Source organism: Poecilia mexicana, unplaced genomic scaffold (assembly GCF_051168715.1).
Source record: "Poecilia mexicana isolate PSO_F unplaced genomic scaffold, ASM5116871v1 scaffold_3, whole genome shotgun sequence".
Lineage (NCBI taxonomy): Eukaryota > Metazoa > Chordata > Actinopteri > Cyprinodontiformes > Poeciliidae > Poecilia > Poecilia mexicana.
This window is the reverse complement of record NW_028263372.1, coordinates 36956963-36974891: the sequence shown is the minus strand read 5'-3', so window position 1 is coordinate 36974891 and position 17929 is coordinate 36956963. Positions and strand designations below refer to the sequence as shown.

Below are 17929 nucleotides of genomic sequence, written 5' to 3'. Positions count from 1 at the left end.
CCCAATATCCGCCCATGTCCCTCAATGTTCACCCATGTTCCCCAATGTCCGCCCATGTCCCCCAATGTCCCCCAATGTCCACCCATGTTTCCCAATGTCCCCCAATGTCCACCCATGTTCCCCAATGTCCACCCATGTCCCCCAATGTCCCCCAATGTCCACCCATGTTCCCCAATGTCCACCCATGTCCCCCAATGTCCCCCAATGTCCACCCATGTTCCCCAATATCCGCCCATGTCCCTCAATGTTCACCCATGTCCCCCAATGTCCACCCATGTCCCCCAATGTCCCCCAATGTCCACCCATGTTCCCCAATGTCCCCCAATGTCCACCCATGTTCCCCAATGTCCACCCATGTTTCCCAATGTCCCCCAATGTCCACCCATGTTCCCCAATATCCGCCCATGTCCCTCAATGTTCACCCATGTCCCCCAATGTCCACCCATGTCCCCCAATGTCCACCCATGTCCCCCAATGTCCACCCATGTTCCCCAATGTCCCCCAATGTCCACCCATGTCACCGGGCCTGGGAAGAAGATCCAGATCCTAAAGATCTGAAAGAAGCCGATTCTGTAGCACTGGAGAAACATCTTTAACCTGTTACTAACACGTTAACTAACCAGCTAACTCTGTTAACTAACCTTTTTAACTAACCTGTTACTATATTACGCTGTATGTTTTTAAAAAACCTTCAGCTGCCGGATCCGTTTGAAATGAACGGACCTGGAACCTGAGATGGAAAGTTCTGGTTCGGACCAAACAGAACCGGATCAGAAGTCTGGTCAGTAGCTGGTTGATTTTGAGGTTCTGGTGCCGGTCTGGTTAGATCATGTTAGAGTGAGACCTCCTGTTTCTCTACCAGCTTTGTTGCTCTTGTTTCTTTGGGACAATTCGGACATTTATCACCTTCTAGCTTAAGTTTGTGATATTATGGTTTTATTCATAATGAAACCATAATTATTATTTCCACTCTATTATTTTCTCATTTAGTCTTTAACATAATATTTGCACATAACGACATATATTTTGTCTCTGTGATGACGTCGTTTTAAAATATTAAATAACACGTTCAGATCAGAACTCGCTTTACTTTATTTACTCTTGTTTGAGAAACTTCTTGGACGACTTTTTACTTTTATTTGAGCAAAAATATTTTCACATATTGCGACTCTTGCATGAGTTTATGGATCATCTCCACCTCTGAATATATACACACAGAAAGCATAACGCTGCCGCAGATGTCATTTATTATTTTAATAAACATTTCTTTAAATTCGGGCTACAGGTGAATTTAGTTAGAAAACACCAGATGCGCGCGCCTGTGTGTTTAACTGAAAATAAACACATTTATCGCAAAAAGGCGTTTTTGTTTTATTTATGGACACAATTTCTTTCCTGTCATGAAAACAAATTTGAAAAAAAAAACAAAAAAACATTGTAGGATCAAATTAAGCGAAACTAAATTTAAAAAAGACACTTATTTTTTTTTACACCAGGTATCACACAAAAAAAGAATAAATTAATAAAATAAACCGAGCCGGAAACGAGATGAACATCCCGTAAAATAAAATAAAGTTTCTGATTCACAGAAATATTAAATCTTCTGACTTTTTTCATCAGTAAAAAATGAAAAACTCTGAATTTGCAACTCCAGAAGCATCAAGTAAAATCTGTTTTCATCTGAATTACAGAGAATTTCAGGGGAAACTGAATCTGAAAGAATTCAAAGCGACGGGAAGCGAGAAGCTGCTGGAGCTTCACCTGCTGACAGGTGAGCTGCTGCTCCTGAAACACACACACCACTTATCATTATTCATTTTCATTATAAATTCACTTTTACCTTCGGTTTGTCCGGTTTAAGCTTCAAACTGTTTTTGGGCCAATATGAACGTCGGCAAATTGATTTTTCTGGCTAAAAACAACCGAAATGAAGATAAAATAATTGTGGTAGTTTTTCAACATTTGCAACAATTAGAAAAAAAACGAGTAAAATGTTGGATTATTTTTTTAAAAAAAGAGCCAGAAATAAATGAAACATTTTTTTAAATATTTTCTTTAAATGTTTCCACCAACAACGAGAGAATAAAGCAAACAGAGGAGCTGCAGACGATTCATGCTTTTTGATGCTCAGGAACATTTTTACAGCAGCATGCACACACACACACACACACACACACACACACACACACACACACACACACACACACACACACACACACACACACACACAGCGAGGCCTCCGGTTCTTCCTTCAAAGTGCTTCTCCGTCGTGGTTCCGGTCGTGGTTCCGTCGGTAGAACTGTTCTCTCTCTGTTTCCCAGTTTTAGAAACAAACTGAAGGAAAAAATGAAATATTTGGTTTTCCGGGACTTTCCTCTGAAGTTCTGATAAAGTTCGGTTTCACTCATGAGTTTCCTTCAGCTTCATGTCTCTGCTGGACCCACCGAACCTCCAGATCCGAACCGGGCTCCGTGGAAGGTCAAAGGTCTCATTAACAGACACGAACCCGCAGCTTGCCCCGCGTTCTGCGGTCCTGCGGTCCTGCGTGGCGCTCAGTGCACCGCCACCGCGGACTGCAGCGGCTCTGCGGGCCCGGTCGGGCTGCCCTGGCCGGCGGCGGCCTGCGGAGACGTCGGGCTCAGGGAACGCGGGGAGTGAGCCAGGAAGGCCGAGATGTGTGCGGGCAGGCCGGGTGCGGGTTTGATGGGCACCGGGATGGCGGGCAGAGTCTGTCCGCCGTGGCAGAGCGTCTTCAGCGGCATGCCGTAAGCCGAGTAGTCCGCGGGAGCTACGGAGAGGGGCGCCGCGGGGTCCATGACGCCCGGGCCGTACATGTGCGGCCAGGCCGGGCTCAGCTGGTTGTGCAGCGGGTAGCCGGCGGCCGGGAAGGCAGCCAGTCCGCCGGGAACCTTGTACTCTCTGGCGATGATGTTCTCGATGGCGAACGGGTGCTTGAAGCCGGACTGCTGCGTGGAGCCCAGGCCGTACCCCGCAGGGACCTGCGGGAGATGCGCGGCGGCGTGCAGCGCGCTCAGCCGCAGCTTGGCCTGCTGATGCAGGAAGTGCGCGGCGTCCTGTGGCTTGCTGGGGCCCAACGGGTCCGGCACCGGCACGCCGCCCACCTTGAAGCGCTTCCGGCGCCGCAGGAAGCTTCCGTTCTCGAACATGTCCCCACAGTTGGGGTGCAGCGCCCAGAAGCTGCCCTTTCCAGGCTGGTCCGGCCGGCGCGGGATCTTGATGAAGCAGTCGTTGAAGGAGAGGTTGTGCCGCAGGGAGTTCTGCCAGCGCTGCGTGTTCTCCCGGTAGTAGGGGAAACGCTCCATGATGAACTTGTAGATGTCGCTGAGCGGCAGCATCTTGTCCGGGCAGCTCTGGATGGCCATGGCCGTCAGGGAGATGTAAGAGTAGGGCGGCTTCTGGTCGCTGTACGTGTTTCTGCCGGGCCGCGGCATGGTTCCGAACAACCCGAATCACTCCAGTCCGAGTCTCTCCAAACTTTCAGCTCCTCACTGGGTCTTTACGCACAGCGACTCGCATGGTCCCGTCTGGGCTGGGAGGGAAACTCTTGAGATAAAGTTCAGGGAAAGTTGGATGAGCAGCAGCGGATGGTCCTCCGGTTCTCCTCCTGCAGGCTGCGGGGCTCCGTGCTCTCTGTGGCCGCTGCTGCGCTGCGCTAGGCGGCCCTGTCCTCCTCCATGTCCCGCTCTGCTCCGCTCGGCTCCCTGCGCGGCTGTCAGCGCTGACGGCGGAGCGGCTTCATTAATGGGACACTTTTCCACAGTCACGTGACGGCCACACGTAGGAAGGGGGGTGGGTGTGTGTGGGAGCCGCGCACGCTCACGTGGACGCGCTCAGGTTGAGTGGAGGAGCAGCTGGCGGAGCTGCGGCCGTGCAGAGGAGGCTGATGACGGGGAGGATCCGCGCTGCGGGTCGCTGCGGAGCCTCTCACGCACGGTGTGAGCGTGGGAGCGGCGGGTGCGTGTTTCTGAGTGGGCTGTGGGGCCCCTCCAATTTGCTGTGACAAATAGGTCCGCTGAGAGCCGCCGGAGCCGCTTCCATTTCTTTATCCTCTTCAGCGCTACTGAGGAAGAGGAGGATGAGGAGGAAGGCTCAGGTAAACAAGCTATAAAAAATCTAAATATGAATAAGTAAAAAATGAATGGAGCAGAATTTCTGTGGTCTTTTTATCTAATTTATGTTTTTTGTTTTACTTTTAAACAAATATTAAACATTAACGGTTCGTTTTCTCTGCTGCTTCTGGATTCATATTTTCTTTATTTAATCTCCTTTAAATAACTGCGAAGAAAATTAACCTTAAAAATGTAATTTAATTTTAATAAAAACTTTTGTAGTCAGGTTTTAGTTTTTAAAGATTTTAAAATTCTAAGTTTTGTGTTGGCGCAGTTATTAATATTACTACTACTACTAGTGATAATGATGATAATAACAACAACAACAACAACAACAATAATAATAATAATAATAATAATAATAATAATAATAATAATAATAATAATAATAATAATAATAATTTTATTGCAGCATTTTGTACAATTTAAAGAAACGGTTTTTTTTACGCTGTTGTCATAAATGCTGAAGCCGATCTCATCTTTTCTGTTCCGCTATTTGTCACTTTTGATTTTAATTATTTAATTGAAGATTAATTTCACTGAACAGTTTAAAGAATTTATTTTAGCTTCATGATGAAGGAGCAGATGGAGGATTAAACATGAAGACCGGGTGGAGTGTGTGTGTGTGTGTGTGTGTGTGTGTGTTTGGTGGGGGTCGGTTACATTTAACCACTTTAACACGTCTGACCTTTGACCCGGGCGCTGCTGAAGTGACAGACGGGATAAAAGTCTAATTAATTTATATTTATTGTGAAATAATTTTGTAATTTCCCTTTTTCCTCAGATTCTGTTTATTTGATCGTATTTGTGTTGCTTGTTTAATTATTTGTTTTATTTTATTGACCTAATAAATTCAAATGAAACTGCTGAATTATTCAGTTCTTCTCTCTCATATGATTTTATTTAGTGCATTTTTTAGTTGTTAATTTTTAGTATTAAATTTTATATTTAAGCAAAATGAAACATTTTCTTTGAAACTTGGAACCAAAACATAATTAGTTTATACTTTTAAAAAGATGGAAATGCATCTATTTTATTTTTCGTATTTATTGGTGAGTTGAGTCTGGAACAAAATGTTTTACAAAACTGGAAATAAAGAGATTTATGCATTTGATCAGAAATATTGATTTAACTGGGGAAAGTTAAATCAATCAGAACAAACAGAGTTTACACAAACACGAAGCAAATATTTCCTCAGAGCCAATAAAAGCAGACATGCTGGGCCCTCTGATTGGCTGCTGCTCAACCAATCACAGGCTCTCAGCTTCTGACGTCATTCAAGTAAATAGTTTTTTAAATTGAAACTCTTCTTCAGTCATGTGGCTCCGCCCCCTCATGTCAAAGGAAAGTCACCTTAGAAGAGTTCAGACAGATCAGAACCAGACTGGTCCAGTTCAGCCTGCAGGTTGCTGGTTCTGGAGGTTCTGAATGGGAGGAGGTCTGCTCTCCAGTGGAACCAACTCCAGTTGACCTGGATTCTTTCCTCTGAGGCTGGGGTCATCCTGAGCGCTGGCTGTAGTCATGCTGCTACAGGACAAACTGACCACCTCCTCCTACTGCTCTCCTGTGCTGCATTACCTGGACTTATTTTAGATTTAAAAGCCAGTTTTACATAAAATAAACCTTTTTGATCTTTCATCATGTTTTCATGTTTTTTCCTGGAGTGCTGCTTTGATTAATTCATGTTAGAGAAATCCTTTGAACCATTTAACTGAGCAAAACACCTGGGTGGGCTCAGGTGTGGGCTTCTGAAGGCTCCTCAGCTCCTTCAGACTATCCAGCAGCAAGTAGCAAACATCTGCTGAGCTCATTAACAACTGTTCCTCAGAGCGACGCTGGTAAAAATGTTAAAGAGTTAATAGAGGAGCCATGTTGGGACGACTTCCTGGAGGCGGAGCTTCAGGAAGAGCAGGAGTTTTTCCTGCTCTCGTTATCCTCTCAACATTCTTCTGCTCCACCTGTTGGACACACTGGGACTCCGTCAAACATCTCATTGGGTTGTGGAATGCTAAATGTCCCACAGACAGTGAACTCTGCACACCTGAGAGGTTCAGTTGCCAAGGTAGCTAAATACCTGAGTCTTTGGTCAGGACTAAACATGTCAGAAGTGAAATGTTTCAACGTTTTGGGCTGTTTGTCGTTTCTGCTCAGTGCTGGAGGAGAACTTGACTTCAGTTAAATCCAAAGTGAATAGATCATCAGAACCGATCACTGACAGACGGACCAGCTGAGCTGGGTCTGGGCTTCTGGTTCAACCAGCTCCATCTTCATCGTGTTCTGGTAGGACCTAAAAGTCTGAGTTCCCTTCAGGAACCTTTCCTTTGTTGGAGTTCAGAGATGTTTTCATGCTCCACCCGTCCAAAGAGCCTCCAGGTGAGTGAGGAATGCAGCTCAGGTGTGCCAGAGTTAGCTCCGCCCACAAGGTGAGCCACTGCTCTGACAGCAGGTAAAATCTGACAGATCAGAGGTCTGGGAGTCCAGGCTGGTGGTGAGAGGTTCTGACCCGGAAACCCAGAACAGACCTCCAGGATCCATCGTATTGGGTTGGACCGTCCAGTTGAACCCGTCTGCAGCGCAGGAGGATCAAAATAAAGGTCAGAGTTTATTTTACACACTAATTGCTTCACATCAATAACAGGTAGATAAAAAAACAGAAAATTAAATTCAATTAGGTAAAAACGTCATTTTCCGTCACTCCGGCTGCTGCCGCAGACCAGGGAAAACCGTCGGGAACGTCTCCAGAGCTACTGGGAAAAGAAGTGAGATCCCAGTCACACCCGATGGCCTGACATCGGATCGGAACCTGATTTAGCTTCCGGCTCGTTAAAGCTGATCTCAGGTCTGAATGTCTAATTAATAATTAGTCAGTAATTCCTCCTCAGGAGTTATTATCCCTCAAAGCGGCAGGAGAATTTAATTATTAGCAGCCTTTTTGTTTCCGCGCCCCGTCATTACTGTCAGGATTGATGAAACATAAACTTCATTAAAAATTAAAGTGGGATTCTTTAATTACGAGGCCGCCCTCACTGCAGCCTGAATTAGCCAAGTCAGTGATGTGCAAATGAGAGCATTATTTAAGAAACATGCTGGAAGTAGTTATGCTAATTCAGCGGCTTCACAGTGGCAGAGCGCCGCTCTCCTCCTGCACATCCATTAAATGCTGGATGCAGATTTAATGTAGCAGCCGTAGAAACGCCTGTTCATTTACTCAGATTTATTGAGACGACTTGTAAAAAGTAGCCGTTTAATTAGCTCATCTGCTCATCTGCTGCTGATGGCTGAGCTTTTTGAAAACACTCGGCAGACGCACGCTTCCTTTCCTTCAGAGGAGAAGAATTGCTGCTGCAGCGAGGAAAGGGTTCTGAACACGAGGAGAGCGGGCCGAGCTGGGCCGCAGGCGGCAACACATTGATCTCTGATCGCCTCCCAGAACTTTGAGGAGCGTCGATCCGACCGAAACTCAAAACACAAATTTAATTCTGGATCTAAATGTTCATTAACGCTCCGTCAGAAACAGGAAGTTCCTCTGGTCCACAGGAAGTTCCTCTGGTCCACAGGAAGTTCCTCTGGTCCACAGGAAGTTCCTCTGGTCCACAGGAAGTTCCTCTGGTCCACAGGAAGTTCCTCTGGTCTATGAACCTGAAGTTGGATGCCTGGATGTGACTGAAGGCAGAACCAGAACTGGGTCCAGATCTGGGAACAGCAGCATAACAGGTGTTCTGATCTGTCATACCGTCAATCCAGCATACTTTATGGTAATGCGCACATCGATGTTAATACTGCTTACTCAGCAGATTTCTTATAAATCCGTCATATCTGTGTGTTTTGTTTCTCAGAAGTTTATGGTAAATTTTATTTAATTAAGTTGCTATGTTAATCAAACATATTGACATAAATGACTTTTGCTGTTTCCAATATTGTTACCAAACTGTAAACAAGACATTCGTCCCGTTTAGCGTCACTATTACTACAAATACTGTTTGACTACAAATTTGTTCGGGATATTTTGTCCGTATAGCTAATCTACCTTTTTAATATTTTAATGCCTCTTTAGAAAACTGCAGGAATATGTCCTAAAAAAGCTGATGAGTAGCTGGATGCTGACCGAAGCTGTTGGGCTACAAGCAGAACATCACCTCTTTCTGGACTCTGCATGGAAATAACCAGATTTTTCTTATTTTATTGTTTTATTTACCGTAAACTTCTGAGAAATAAAACACAAAATGAAACTTCTACAGGTATGATGGATTTATAAGAAACGTAACATCAATGTGCGCATGCGCATTACCACGAGGTATGACCGATAGACAGAACACAGGAAGCTACTGGAGTTCGACTCATTTGGCCCGGTTCGGTGTCTCAGCTGTCAAACAGCTGCAGAGTTTCCCGCTGAATCCTCTGGATCAGGTTCGGCCCTGATCCCGGCAGGAAGCTGTTAGCAGCTGTTCATCCGCAGCTTCCCGTCCTCCGCCGGTTCGGCTGGGTTCGGCTTGGAAAGCCGCCGCTCATCGGCCCAGAGAGGCAGCGGAGAGCCGGAGGGACTAAACCCACAGATCAGAGCGGAAATCCCCGAGGCGAGCTCTGCGTTAAGGTCAAGATTTACTGCGCGGGGCTCCGCTCGGCTGATTGCTCTGCTCTCCAGACGGAGTCAATTTGACCTGAGAGGCGGCGGCATTAAGGCGGCGCACCCAGGGCCCTCATGGAGGGGCCCGGGGCGGGGGCCCGCAGCTCCCGCGGTAATGGGACATTAATGCCGGGCTTCGCGCTGAATCCCGGTTCCGGTTCTGTTGGTGCAGCATCAGTCAAGCTGCCGCGCTGCATCCTGGGAGCCATTAAGCTGGATGGATCTGCTGTATTTACTGGGCTGTTATGCAATAATAAAGACAGAGGAAGTGACGCTCTTTACACAGAGAGGATTTATCTGCTTTAAACCTGCAGCTCAGATTCCTGCTGATGCTCCAGACGAACCGGAGCAAATCTGATCCATGGAGCTGCTGCTGGAACCGAACTGCTGGGAACAGGCGGGATCCGGAACTCCGCTGCGATGATTGTTAATGATTTCCTCTGAATGCATGTTTCTGCAGCAGAGGCTGACAGTTCAGTCTCTCTGAGTTAAGAACCGGATCAGAGACTGATTCCACATCAGAGATCCGGAAAAAACTGAATCGGAAAAAAAAGAACTGGACTAGAACAGTACAGGAAAAGGAACCGAAACAGGGAACTTTTCTGGCTCCAGTTCCTTTTGCAGCCTCGTTCTTTCTTCATTGAGTTTTTCTCAGAAGCTGAATCTCTTTCCTGGAGAATCTCAGAGTAAATATTCGCAGCAAATCTCGGTGAACGAAGCAGAAGCTGCTGAACAAACAGAACAGATTCAATTAGCAGAAGATTAATGTTTGGTTTTGTTCAGAGATGAACTTTGATGTGATCGCAGCTCGGTGATAATTAAATCCAAATCCTCCTCAAACACCACAAGCTGCTGTCCGTCCGGAACGAGGCCGTGTTTTTCCAGGACTTCGCCACATCCCGCTTCCTGTCGCAGCGCGATGCGCAGGCCGAACACCAGAACGTTCTGATCCGGTAAGCCGAACACCAGAACGTTCTGATCCGGTAAGCCGAGCATCAGAGGAGAGAGGCCGGACCTGATCGGTTCATTAAGAACCGGGCCGGAAACCAAAGTTTGTCTTTTATAAAGAAAGCAGGTAAAGATGAGACACCACAGCTCTGACTGACCAGCACCGGAACCGGAACCAGAACCGTCTCACCTGCCACCTGCCCGCCTCTCTCCTCTCAGGAAGCGGCTCGTAGCGCCGCTGCAGGATCATGTGACCTGGTGGTGAATAAAGATGAATGCGGCGGCGGCTCAGCAGGAGGACACTCCATCTTAACATGGCCGCCCGGTGTCTTATGATATCTTATCATTAGTTTCTCTGACAGTGATGGAGGAGCCGCCAGCGCCGCGCCGCCAGCCGTGTATAAAAGTAACCTTCTTTCCATAATAATGGCCATTCGTCACTTCCTGAACTGTCACGCAAACAAAGTGGGCTTTAACAAGGCGTGGGGGGTCAGAGCATTCAGTGGTCCTCAGCGTTCACCTGCTGATGCGTTCAGGGAGCGTGGGACCACAGAGCATCAGGCGGCGTCATGCTGCCGGCCCGCGTCCCTCCTTGCCCGCTGCCTGTCAGGCAGAGCGCAGGGAAAAATGTTTGACTAATTCTTTAGAATTTACAGAAATGTTAATTAAATTGTCCCTGATACTCTCTAAAGTGTATTTGGGCTGCAGTTCATCTTATGGACTTATTTACATTAACTTCACTTAATTCTTTTGCTTTTTATTTTTTGTGTGTTCATTTAACTCAAAACTTACAAATCTTTAACCCAAAGGAACTTTTCACTTTGACTTTACTTAAAACAACTGAGTTCAATGCCAGTTTCATATCTTATGTCTGACCAACTCAATTTATGAAGTCCTTCCATCTCAGTTTGCTAAGTTTTTATAATTTAATTCACAAGGGGGACAAATTTAAGTCACACTCGCATCATTTATTTTGTTCTAATAAACATTTAAAATCTCTTTGACTTAATTCTACAGAAAGTCAACTCAAACTTTTAAGTAGTTCCAAACTAAATATTTTATAACTTCTTAGTTTGCAGCCTAATACTCTTTTTACAGTGTCCTCTAAATACACTCTAACTTAAAAGTTACATCTCTTTTCCTTAAAGGATCTTTTTACTTTGACTTTACTTGAAATAATTAAGTTCAATACCATATTTGTGTCCCACGTCTGACACCATGACTCAAGCTTAGCAGGGACAGATTCTGTACCAACCAGGGTGCAGAGCACAATCCACATAAGGAGGACTTAGTCCTTGACACGACCTTCGCAGGTTTGATGCCCAGCCTGATGACCTGAGCTGCAGGTCTTCCTCTCTGTCACTGACCACTTTCCTGAATAACTACGCTCAAATAAAGGCTGCCTCAGCCAAAAACCCTTTGAAAAAAGAGATCCTTTATTAATTTACTTCTTTATTTGAAGTAAACTAAATTATTTGAGTAAGACTGACTTAGATTTGTCATCTTAAACATACTTAATAAATTTGTTAAAAAAGAAAATTAACAAATTGAGTTGGATGATATATTAAATTGGTCAAACTTAATAAATTAAGTTGGATAAACTTCACTGAATTGCTTGTTACTAATTGAAGAAATTCAATTAAGTTGTTCAACTAATTTATTTTTAGAGTGTAAATAAATAAAAGAGCAGAAATCATAACTACAAATAACATCATTTTCTCCTGAGTCCACAGACGATGCAGCTAAAAAGGAAACATTTTATCTCTTTTATTCACTTTTCAACAATAATTACATCCCACACTTAATAAATGTCCCCCCAACCCTAAGGTGGTTTGGATCTCCCACAGAACCGGACCGGTCCAGATCCACTCTGCAGAGAGCTCCTTCAGGTCAGAGGTCAGGAGAGGTCAGCTATCTCTGCAGACCCCACACATCCCGGACACAGTCTTTTCAGACTTTGACCTCCAGGGGGCGCTACAGAGACAGTTGGTTAACTCGTTTCTTTATCTGTTAAAACAAAACTTAGAGACATTTAGATACTGTTCCTTTACTCTTATTTAATTTCCTCTAAAGATTTTATATGTTTATCATTAATGTCTGCAGGCTGTGAGTTCAGATTGATTGTCTGAACTCACAGCCAAAGCTGGTTCTGGTTCTGATGGTTTTCCAGAGATTATTATGTTTTTCTATTTCTACTTAAACTCTCAGGTTTTTTTCTGGAGGTTGAAGCTGCATTTTGATTGGCTGTTGGTCTGAATGAGAATGAGTCCAGCTTTTTAACTGATCAGAACCTCCAGAACCTGCAGACCTCAGGTTTGGGTCGGGCGACCCGTGATGGAGGAGCAGAGCTGAGATTAATGGCAGCAGCAGCAGCTCTGCTCTCATTAGTTTTGGGGGCCGTCTCCCTCAGATTGATGAGTCTGATATCTTCATAAAACGCTGCGAGAAGCGAGAAGAGGTCGGTCATCTGGTGGAGGAAGAACCGACTGGCAGGAAGTCCACTTCCTGTCAGAGGAGAAGAAGAGCTGCAGCTGGTCGGATCGGCAGGATGCAACGTTACAGCAATAATTTAGCTTATTTCATGCAAGAGGAAAAAAATTAGGGTTGATTTTCAGTCATATTTTCACCATGTTATTCATTAATTTATAAATACAGCAGTTTACCTACGTCAGACCTAACAATGTTTGAAGCTAAATATTGAGCTGATCAAAATATATTTGAGTTAAATATTCTGGAGATAAATATTCAGGTTGCTAAGTAGCTTAATATTTAATTAGCTCTGAGCTAACTACTTCCATCCATCCATTATCTTATCCCTAATGGAGTCATGAGAGACGATGGTGCCTGACTCCAGCAGGGTCACCTGGACGGGTCACCTGGACGGGTCACCAATCCATCGCAGTGAGCTAACTATTTCCCTTGGAGATAAATATTTAGCTGGCTAACTAATTATTCTCTTATGACAAGCTTAATAATCCAAAGTAATGCTGATCAGTTTTGAGTGTGGTGCTTTACAAACGGCAGCTCCTATGATCCTGATCCGAACATGTCAAACAGAAACAGGAACATCCTGGTGAGTTCTGACTCTTCTTTGGGTTCACAGGAAACGTTCCTCTGAAAAGCTTCTGAAGAAATTTATGAAAACTACACACCGAGTCTGTAGAAGTTCAAGAAACTGAGGTTTCCGACGTGAGATGAAGTTCCTGAATGCATCACTCAGCTGGATGAAGGTCCATGTTTGACTGCAGATTAGCGACAGCTAATTAGCTCTAATGCTACTAATGAGAGCGTCCATGTTTACCCAGACATCAGAGCGTGGACAGATTACAGGAGTAATCCGCTGAAATCCCTCCCAGCATGAACTGTTTGTCTTCCTGTGAGGAAGCTCTGTCTGCACACGCACACACACACACGCACACACACACACACACACACACGCACGCACGCACGCGCGCGCACACACACACACACGCACACCAGGAGAGCCAGCCTTACTGGGACATAGCAGAACCAGATCTACACCTGAGAGACCAGAACCAGACCTGAGAGAGGAAACAGTTCCTGATCATCAGAACCAGAATAAATCAAACGAGGAGGAAGAGGAGGAAGAGGAGGGCATGGCTGCTGGACCAGCCTGCTCCCAGCAGGAAGGTTGGAGAGAAACCTTGAGGGCTGATGTTCCTGTTCGTTTGGACACATTAGAACATGTCTAGTGATGTCTAGTCATATTTTTAGCTCATACATGGTGGGCCGCTGGAAAGTTCTGTGGAGGAAAACCTGCATCATTTCTGCAGGCAGAGTGAGAGACGTGCACAGCTGCCGATTCATCAGAACGAATTCTGATGGAAAGGTTTCAACCTCCAACCGCAGAAACAGCTGCTGCCTCCTCGGCTGTCTCTGTCTCCATGGTAACCACCTTCCTTCCAGGTGAGATGAAGGGTTCAGGAACTGCTGCTTGTGGTGATGTCTTCATGCTGTGTCTCTGCAGCGACCCGGGTCGGATCGGGTCTGGTTCCGGACCAGAGTTCAGATGAATGTTTGCATCATTTATAATCGTTCTGCCTGACAGCTGCTCTCTGTCTCCTTGTGCCTCTGGGGGTCAAAGGTCAGAGTAGTGGCTGCTGAAACAGATCCGTCCATCAGCACGCGTCCATCACACGCAGTCGGCTCCCAGCAGAACAAGAACCAGAACCAGACCTCCACCTGCAGGCCCATGCTCTGACAAGAAGCTGCGTGACGGAGAGGAGAGGAAAACCTTCCCTCAGTCCGTTTCCTGATTATCATCCATCCGCTCAGCAAATGAGGCTTTTAGAGAAATTAAAATTAAGAAAATAACCTTAAAGCAGCAGAGATTAGATCCATCAGATTTATAAAATGTTTATGATACATTTCCATGAGTTTATTCAAATTCATTTCAGTTTGAAGGTTTTTCTTTGGATTTAAGCTGAACTAGAAAATGTAAGTAAAAAAAAAAAAAAAAAAAAATCATTTTTTCACAAATTTCCTCAGAAATACGTAATTTCTGATCTGAGTTGATCATTTTTTCTGTTTTTTCTCATATTTTAGCCCCTCTCGGTTTGTTGCCTTTTTCTCATCACATCCAGTTCACACCCAACAGAGGACCAGAGCGGCAAACTGGAAATAACTGGCCTGTGTTGTACTGCCACCTACCGGCGGATCCCAGCAGCACAATATTATATAATTTTATTTTACTTTTATTTTATTTTTTTTCATGAAGACATAAAATGAAATGTCCTCACAGATATAAAGACCACCGAACCTCCAGCGGATCCAGGACCAATAAGATCCTCCAAACTACAGGAAAAAGTTGAACCTGCTCAGGTTCCGGTTTTATATTGAAATGCTCGGATCGAACAGCTTTGTTTCAACTGCTTTTATTGTGAAAGGTTTAGGCGGAAGCTAGTTAGCGGTGGATGTAGCAGCTGGCTAGTTCTGTGAGGTTCGGTTTAGTGCAGTCAGAACCAGGGAACCATGGCCTACCAGCTGTACCGGAACACCACGCTGGGGAACAGCCTCCAGGAGAGTCTGGACGAGCTCATCCAGGTGACACTGAGCGAACTCACCGAACCGCGGCGGGGGGGAGGGTCCGGATGTCGGTTCGGAGCCGGAGCAGCTAGTTAGCCTGTTAGCTGTTAGCTCGGCTGATCCCGCTATGTTCTGAGTCAGAACCGATCCGTAATTTGATTGAGGTCTGTTGACAGTGACCCAGAAAATGACGTCCGAACTGGATTTAAACCAATTAATGTTGAACTGATTTGAAACTTTTACCATGAATTCTGCTGCTGCGGTCCGGTTCGGCTCTAAAGCTCCATTTTGGTGTTGTTTTTGGAATAAATCTGAGACTAATTGAGTCCGATCCGGGTCAACCCTCAGTTTGTTGGTCAGATTCTGTTACTAATAGCAAGAAAATTATACTCCTACAAGCTTTGTTTTATTGGCTTCGGATCAGTTCGGGTCCATCGGTACCGGACTAGTTTCACCGTCTATGCCTGAGAAATTCTTTAAACTGCCGGGATTTTCTGTCTTCATCTTCATAGCTGGGCTCCAAATCTGGATCTTTGATTCTTCACTGATAAATGAGTCAACAACATAAGCTGTACCGGCTCTGTTAAGAAAACTGCAAGTTCCATGATGCAATGTGCTCCAGTCAATCACCAGCGATCAGAGGCCGTCCAGCTCCTCTTCAGATACTGTTTGATTTGCAGACCTCTGCCCTGTTTTCAGGCGTAAAATAAACCCATGGCTACGGAAGACGACTAGGGCCACTAAATGAAAAATAGATTTAGAATTTTTTTACATTTTGAAATGTTTTTCTGACTTTTATCTCAAAAGTCCTGGCATTTTTCTAATTCTGACTCTTTCTTCTCTGAGTTTTTTTTTCCCAGAATATTTTTTTCTATAAATTTTTACTTCTCATTTCAACTTTTGAATTTTATTTCTTCCGCTCTGAATTTTGACCTTTTTTCCCCTGAATATTTTAATTTCTGAATTTCTTTATTTTCTATTTTAAGTGGCTCGGATTGTAGTCTGTCAGTAGCTGCAGGTTCTGTGATGATCTGTTTTTCCAGCAGAATAAAATCAGATGAAAGTTGAAGATGAAAGAAAGATGAAAGTCTGGAACGAGCAAATCTTCCTGACCCAAATGGCCTCGGACGGTTCTGATGGTTCTGCTCTGTGTGTTCAGACCCAGCAAATCACCCCCCAGCTGGCCCTGCAGGTTCTCCTCCAGTTCGATAAAGCCATCAACGCAGCGCTGGCCAGCCGGGTCCGGAACCGGGTCAACTTCAGGGTGAGTCTACGTTCCTGTGTGTCTGGTCCGGAACCAGAACCAGGTCTGAACCGGGCCTCCTGTTTCTCCTCAGGGTTCTCTGAACACCTACCGGTTCTGCGACAACGTTTGGACCTTCGTTCTGAATGACGTGGAGTTCAGGGAGGTCACAGAGCTGGTCAAGGTCGACAAGGTGAAGATCGTCGCCTGCGACGGAAAGAGTGAGTCTTTGCAGAACCACAACAGAACAGAACCAGAGAATGAGAATGAGAATCAGCTGCAGGTTAGCAGCAGCAGAACCTCAGCTGGACCGGACCCGCTCAGCGACTGAAACTAGACGGGTCGGCTTCAGAGGGATTCTGAAATTAAGCCCGATCCATTCTACCAGACATGAAAATTCTATCAGAACCACTATAACAGCAGGTCCAATCACAGCTGCAGTACCAGGGTAAACCAGGAGGCGGAGTCCTTTTCCATATGTCCCTGTGACAGTGTGCGTCCCCCTGACGGCGTTCGTCCCCCTGACGGCGTTCGTCCCCGTGACCGTTTGTGTCCCCGTGACCGCTTGTGTCCCCGTGACCGTTTGTGTCCCCGTGAAGCCGTTTGCGTCCCCCTGACGGCGTTCGTCCCCGTGACCGTTTGTGTCCCCCTGACGGCGTTCGTCCCCATGACCATTTGTGTCCCCGTGACTGCGTGCGGCCCTGTGACCGTTTGTGTCCTCGTGAAGCCGTTTGCGTCCCCCTGACGGCGTTCGTCCCCGTGACGGCGTTCGTCCCCGTGACCGTTTGCGTCCCCCTGACGGCGTTCGTCCCCGTGACCGTTTGTGTCCCCCTGACGGCGTTCGTCCCCGTGACCGTTTGCGTCCCCCTGACGGCGTTCGTCCCCGTGACCGTTTGTGTCCCCCTGACGGCGTTCGTCCCCGTGACCGTTTGCGTCCCCCTGACGGCGTTCGTCCCCGTGACCGTTTGTGTCCCCCTGACGGCGTTCGTCCCCATGACCATTTGTGTCCCCGTGACTGCGTGCGGCCCTGTGACCGTTTGTGTCCTCGTGAAGCCGTTTGCGTCCCCCTGACGGCGTTCGTCCCCGTGACGGCGTTCGTCCCCGTGACCGTTTGCGTCCCCCTGACGGCGTTCGTCCCCGTGACCGTTTGTGTCCCCCTGACGGCATTCGTCCCCATGACCATTTGCGTCCCCGTGACGGCGTTCGTCCCCGTGACCGTTTGCGTCCCCCTGACGGCGTTCGTCCCCGTGACCGTTTGCGTCCCCCTGACGGCGTTCGTCCCCGTGACCGTTTGTGTCCCCCTGACGGCGTTCGTCCCCATGACCATTTGTGTCCCCGTGACTGCGTGCGGCCCTGTGACCGTTTGTGTCCTCGTGAAGCCGTTTGCGTCCCCCTGACGGCGTTCGTCCCCGTGACGGCGTTCGTCCCCGTGACCGTTTGCGTCCCCCTGACGGCGTTCGTCCCCATGACCATTTGTGTCCCCCTGACGGCGTTCGTCCCCATGACCATTTGCGTCCCCGTGACGGCGTGCGGCCCTGTGACGAAGGATGCTGGGACACTGCATGATTTGGAGCCGTAGTCGGACTGTTTGGTTCTGCTGTAACGTTTTCCTGTCTCTCCTCCTCAGATTCGGGCTCCAACACTGCAGAGTGATCCTCCATTGGCTGGACTGTACAGATAACTTATACAGCACAGTTACACCTGTGTGTGTGTGTGTGTGTGTGTGTGTGTGTGTGTGTGTGTGTGTGTTTTATTCCCATCAGGAGAAGTGTGTTCAATTTGTTGAATCATCTTTAATAATAAAAGTTGATGGAAAGCTGCTGCAGACTGTTGGCTCCTTGTCTTGAACCCGAGACCCGGCTGCGTGGTTCTGTTAGGTTCTGCTTGGTTCTGGGTTGGGGTGAGCATTGTCGTATTATCAGGAAAAAATTTCTTATA

At 46.5% G+C, this 17929-nt stretch overlaps 2 protein-coding genes across 2 annotated transcripts; one reads left to right on the top strand and one right to left on the bottom strand.

Annotated features, from left to right (window-relative positions):
• Positions 1 to 1033: 1033 nt before the first annotated feature.
• On the bottom strand, positions 1034 to 3916 carry LOC106906850 (forkhead box protein B1-like). The gene has a single exon (XM_014972300.2). The coding sequence runs from the start codon at positions 3450 to 3452 to the stop codon at positions 2553 to 2555; it is 900 nt and encodes a 299-aa protein (XP_014827786.2). The 5' UTR covers positions 3453 to 3916; the 3' UTR covers positions 1034 to 2552.
• A 10685-nt stretch (positions 3917 to 14601) lies between these two features.
• gtf2a2 (general transcription factor IIA, 2) lies at positions 14602 to 17812 on the top strand. Its single transcript, XM_014972310.2, has 4 exons — positions 14602 to 14766; positions 15908 to 16012; positions 16086 to 16212; positions 17619 to 17812. The coding sequence occupies exons 1-4, from the start codon at positions 14695 to 14697 to the stop codon at positions 17642 to 17644; spliced, it is 330 nt and encodes a 109-aa protein (XP_014827796.1). The 5' UTR covers positions 14602 to 14694; the 3' UTR covers positions 17645 to 17812.
• The last annotated feature ends 117 nt before the right edge of the window (positions 17813 to 17929 follow it).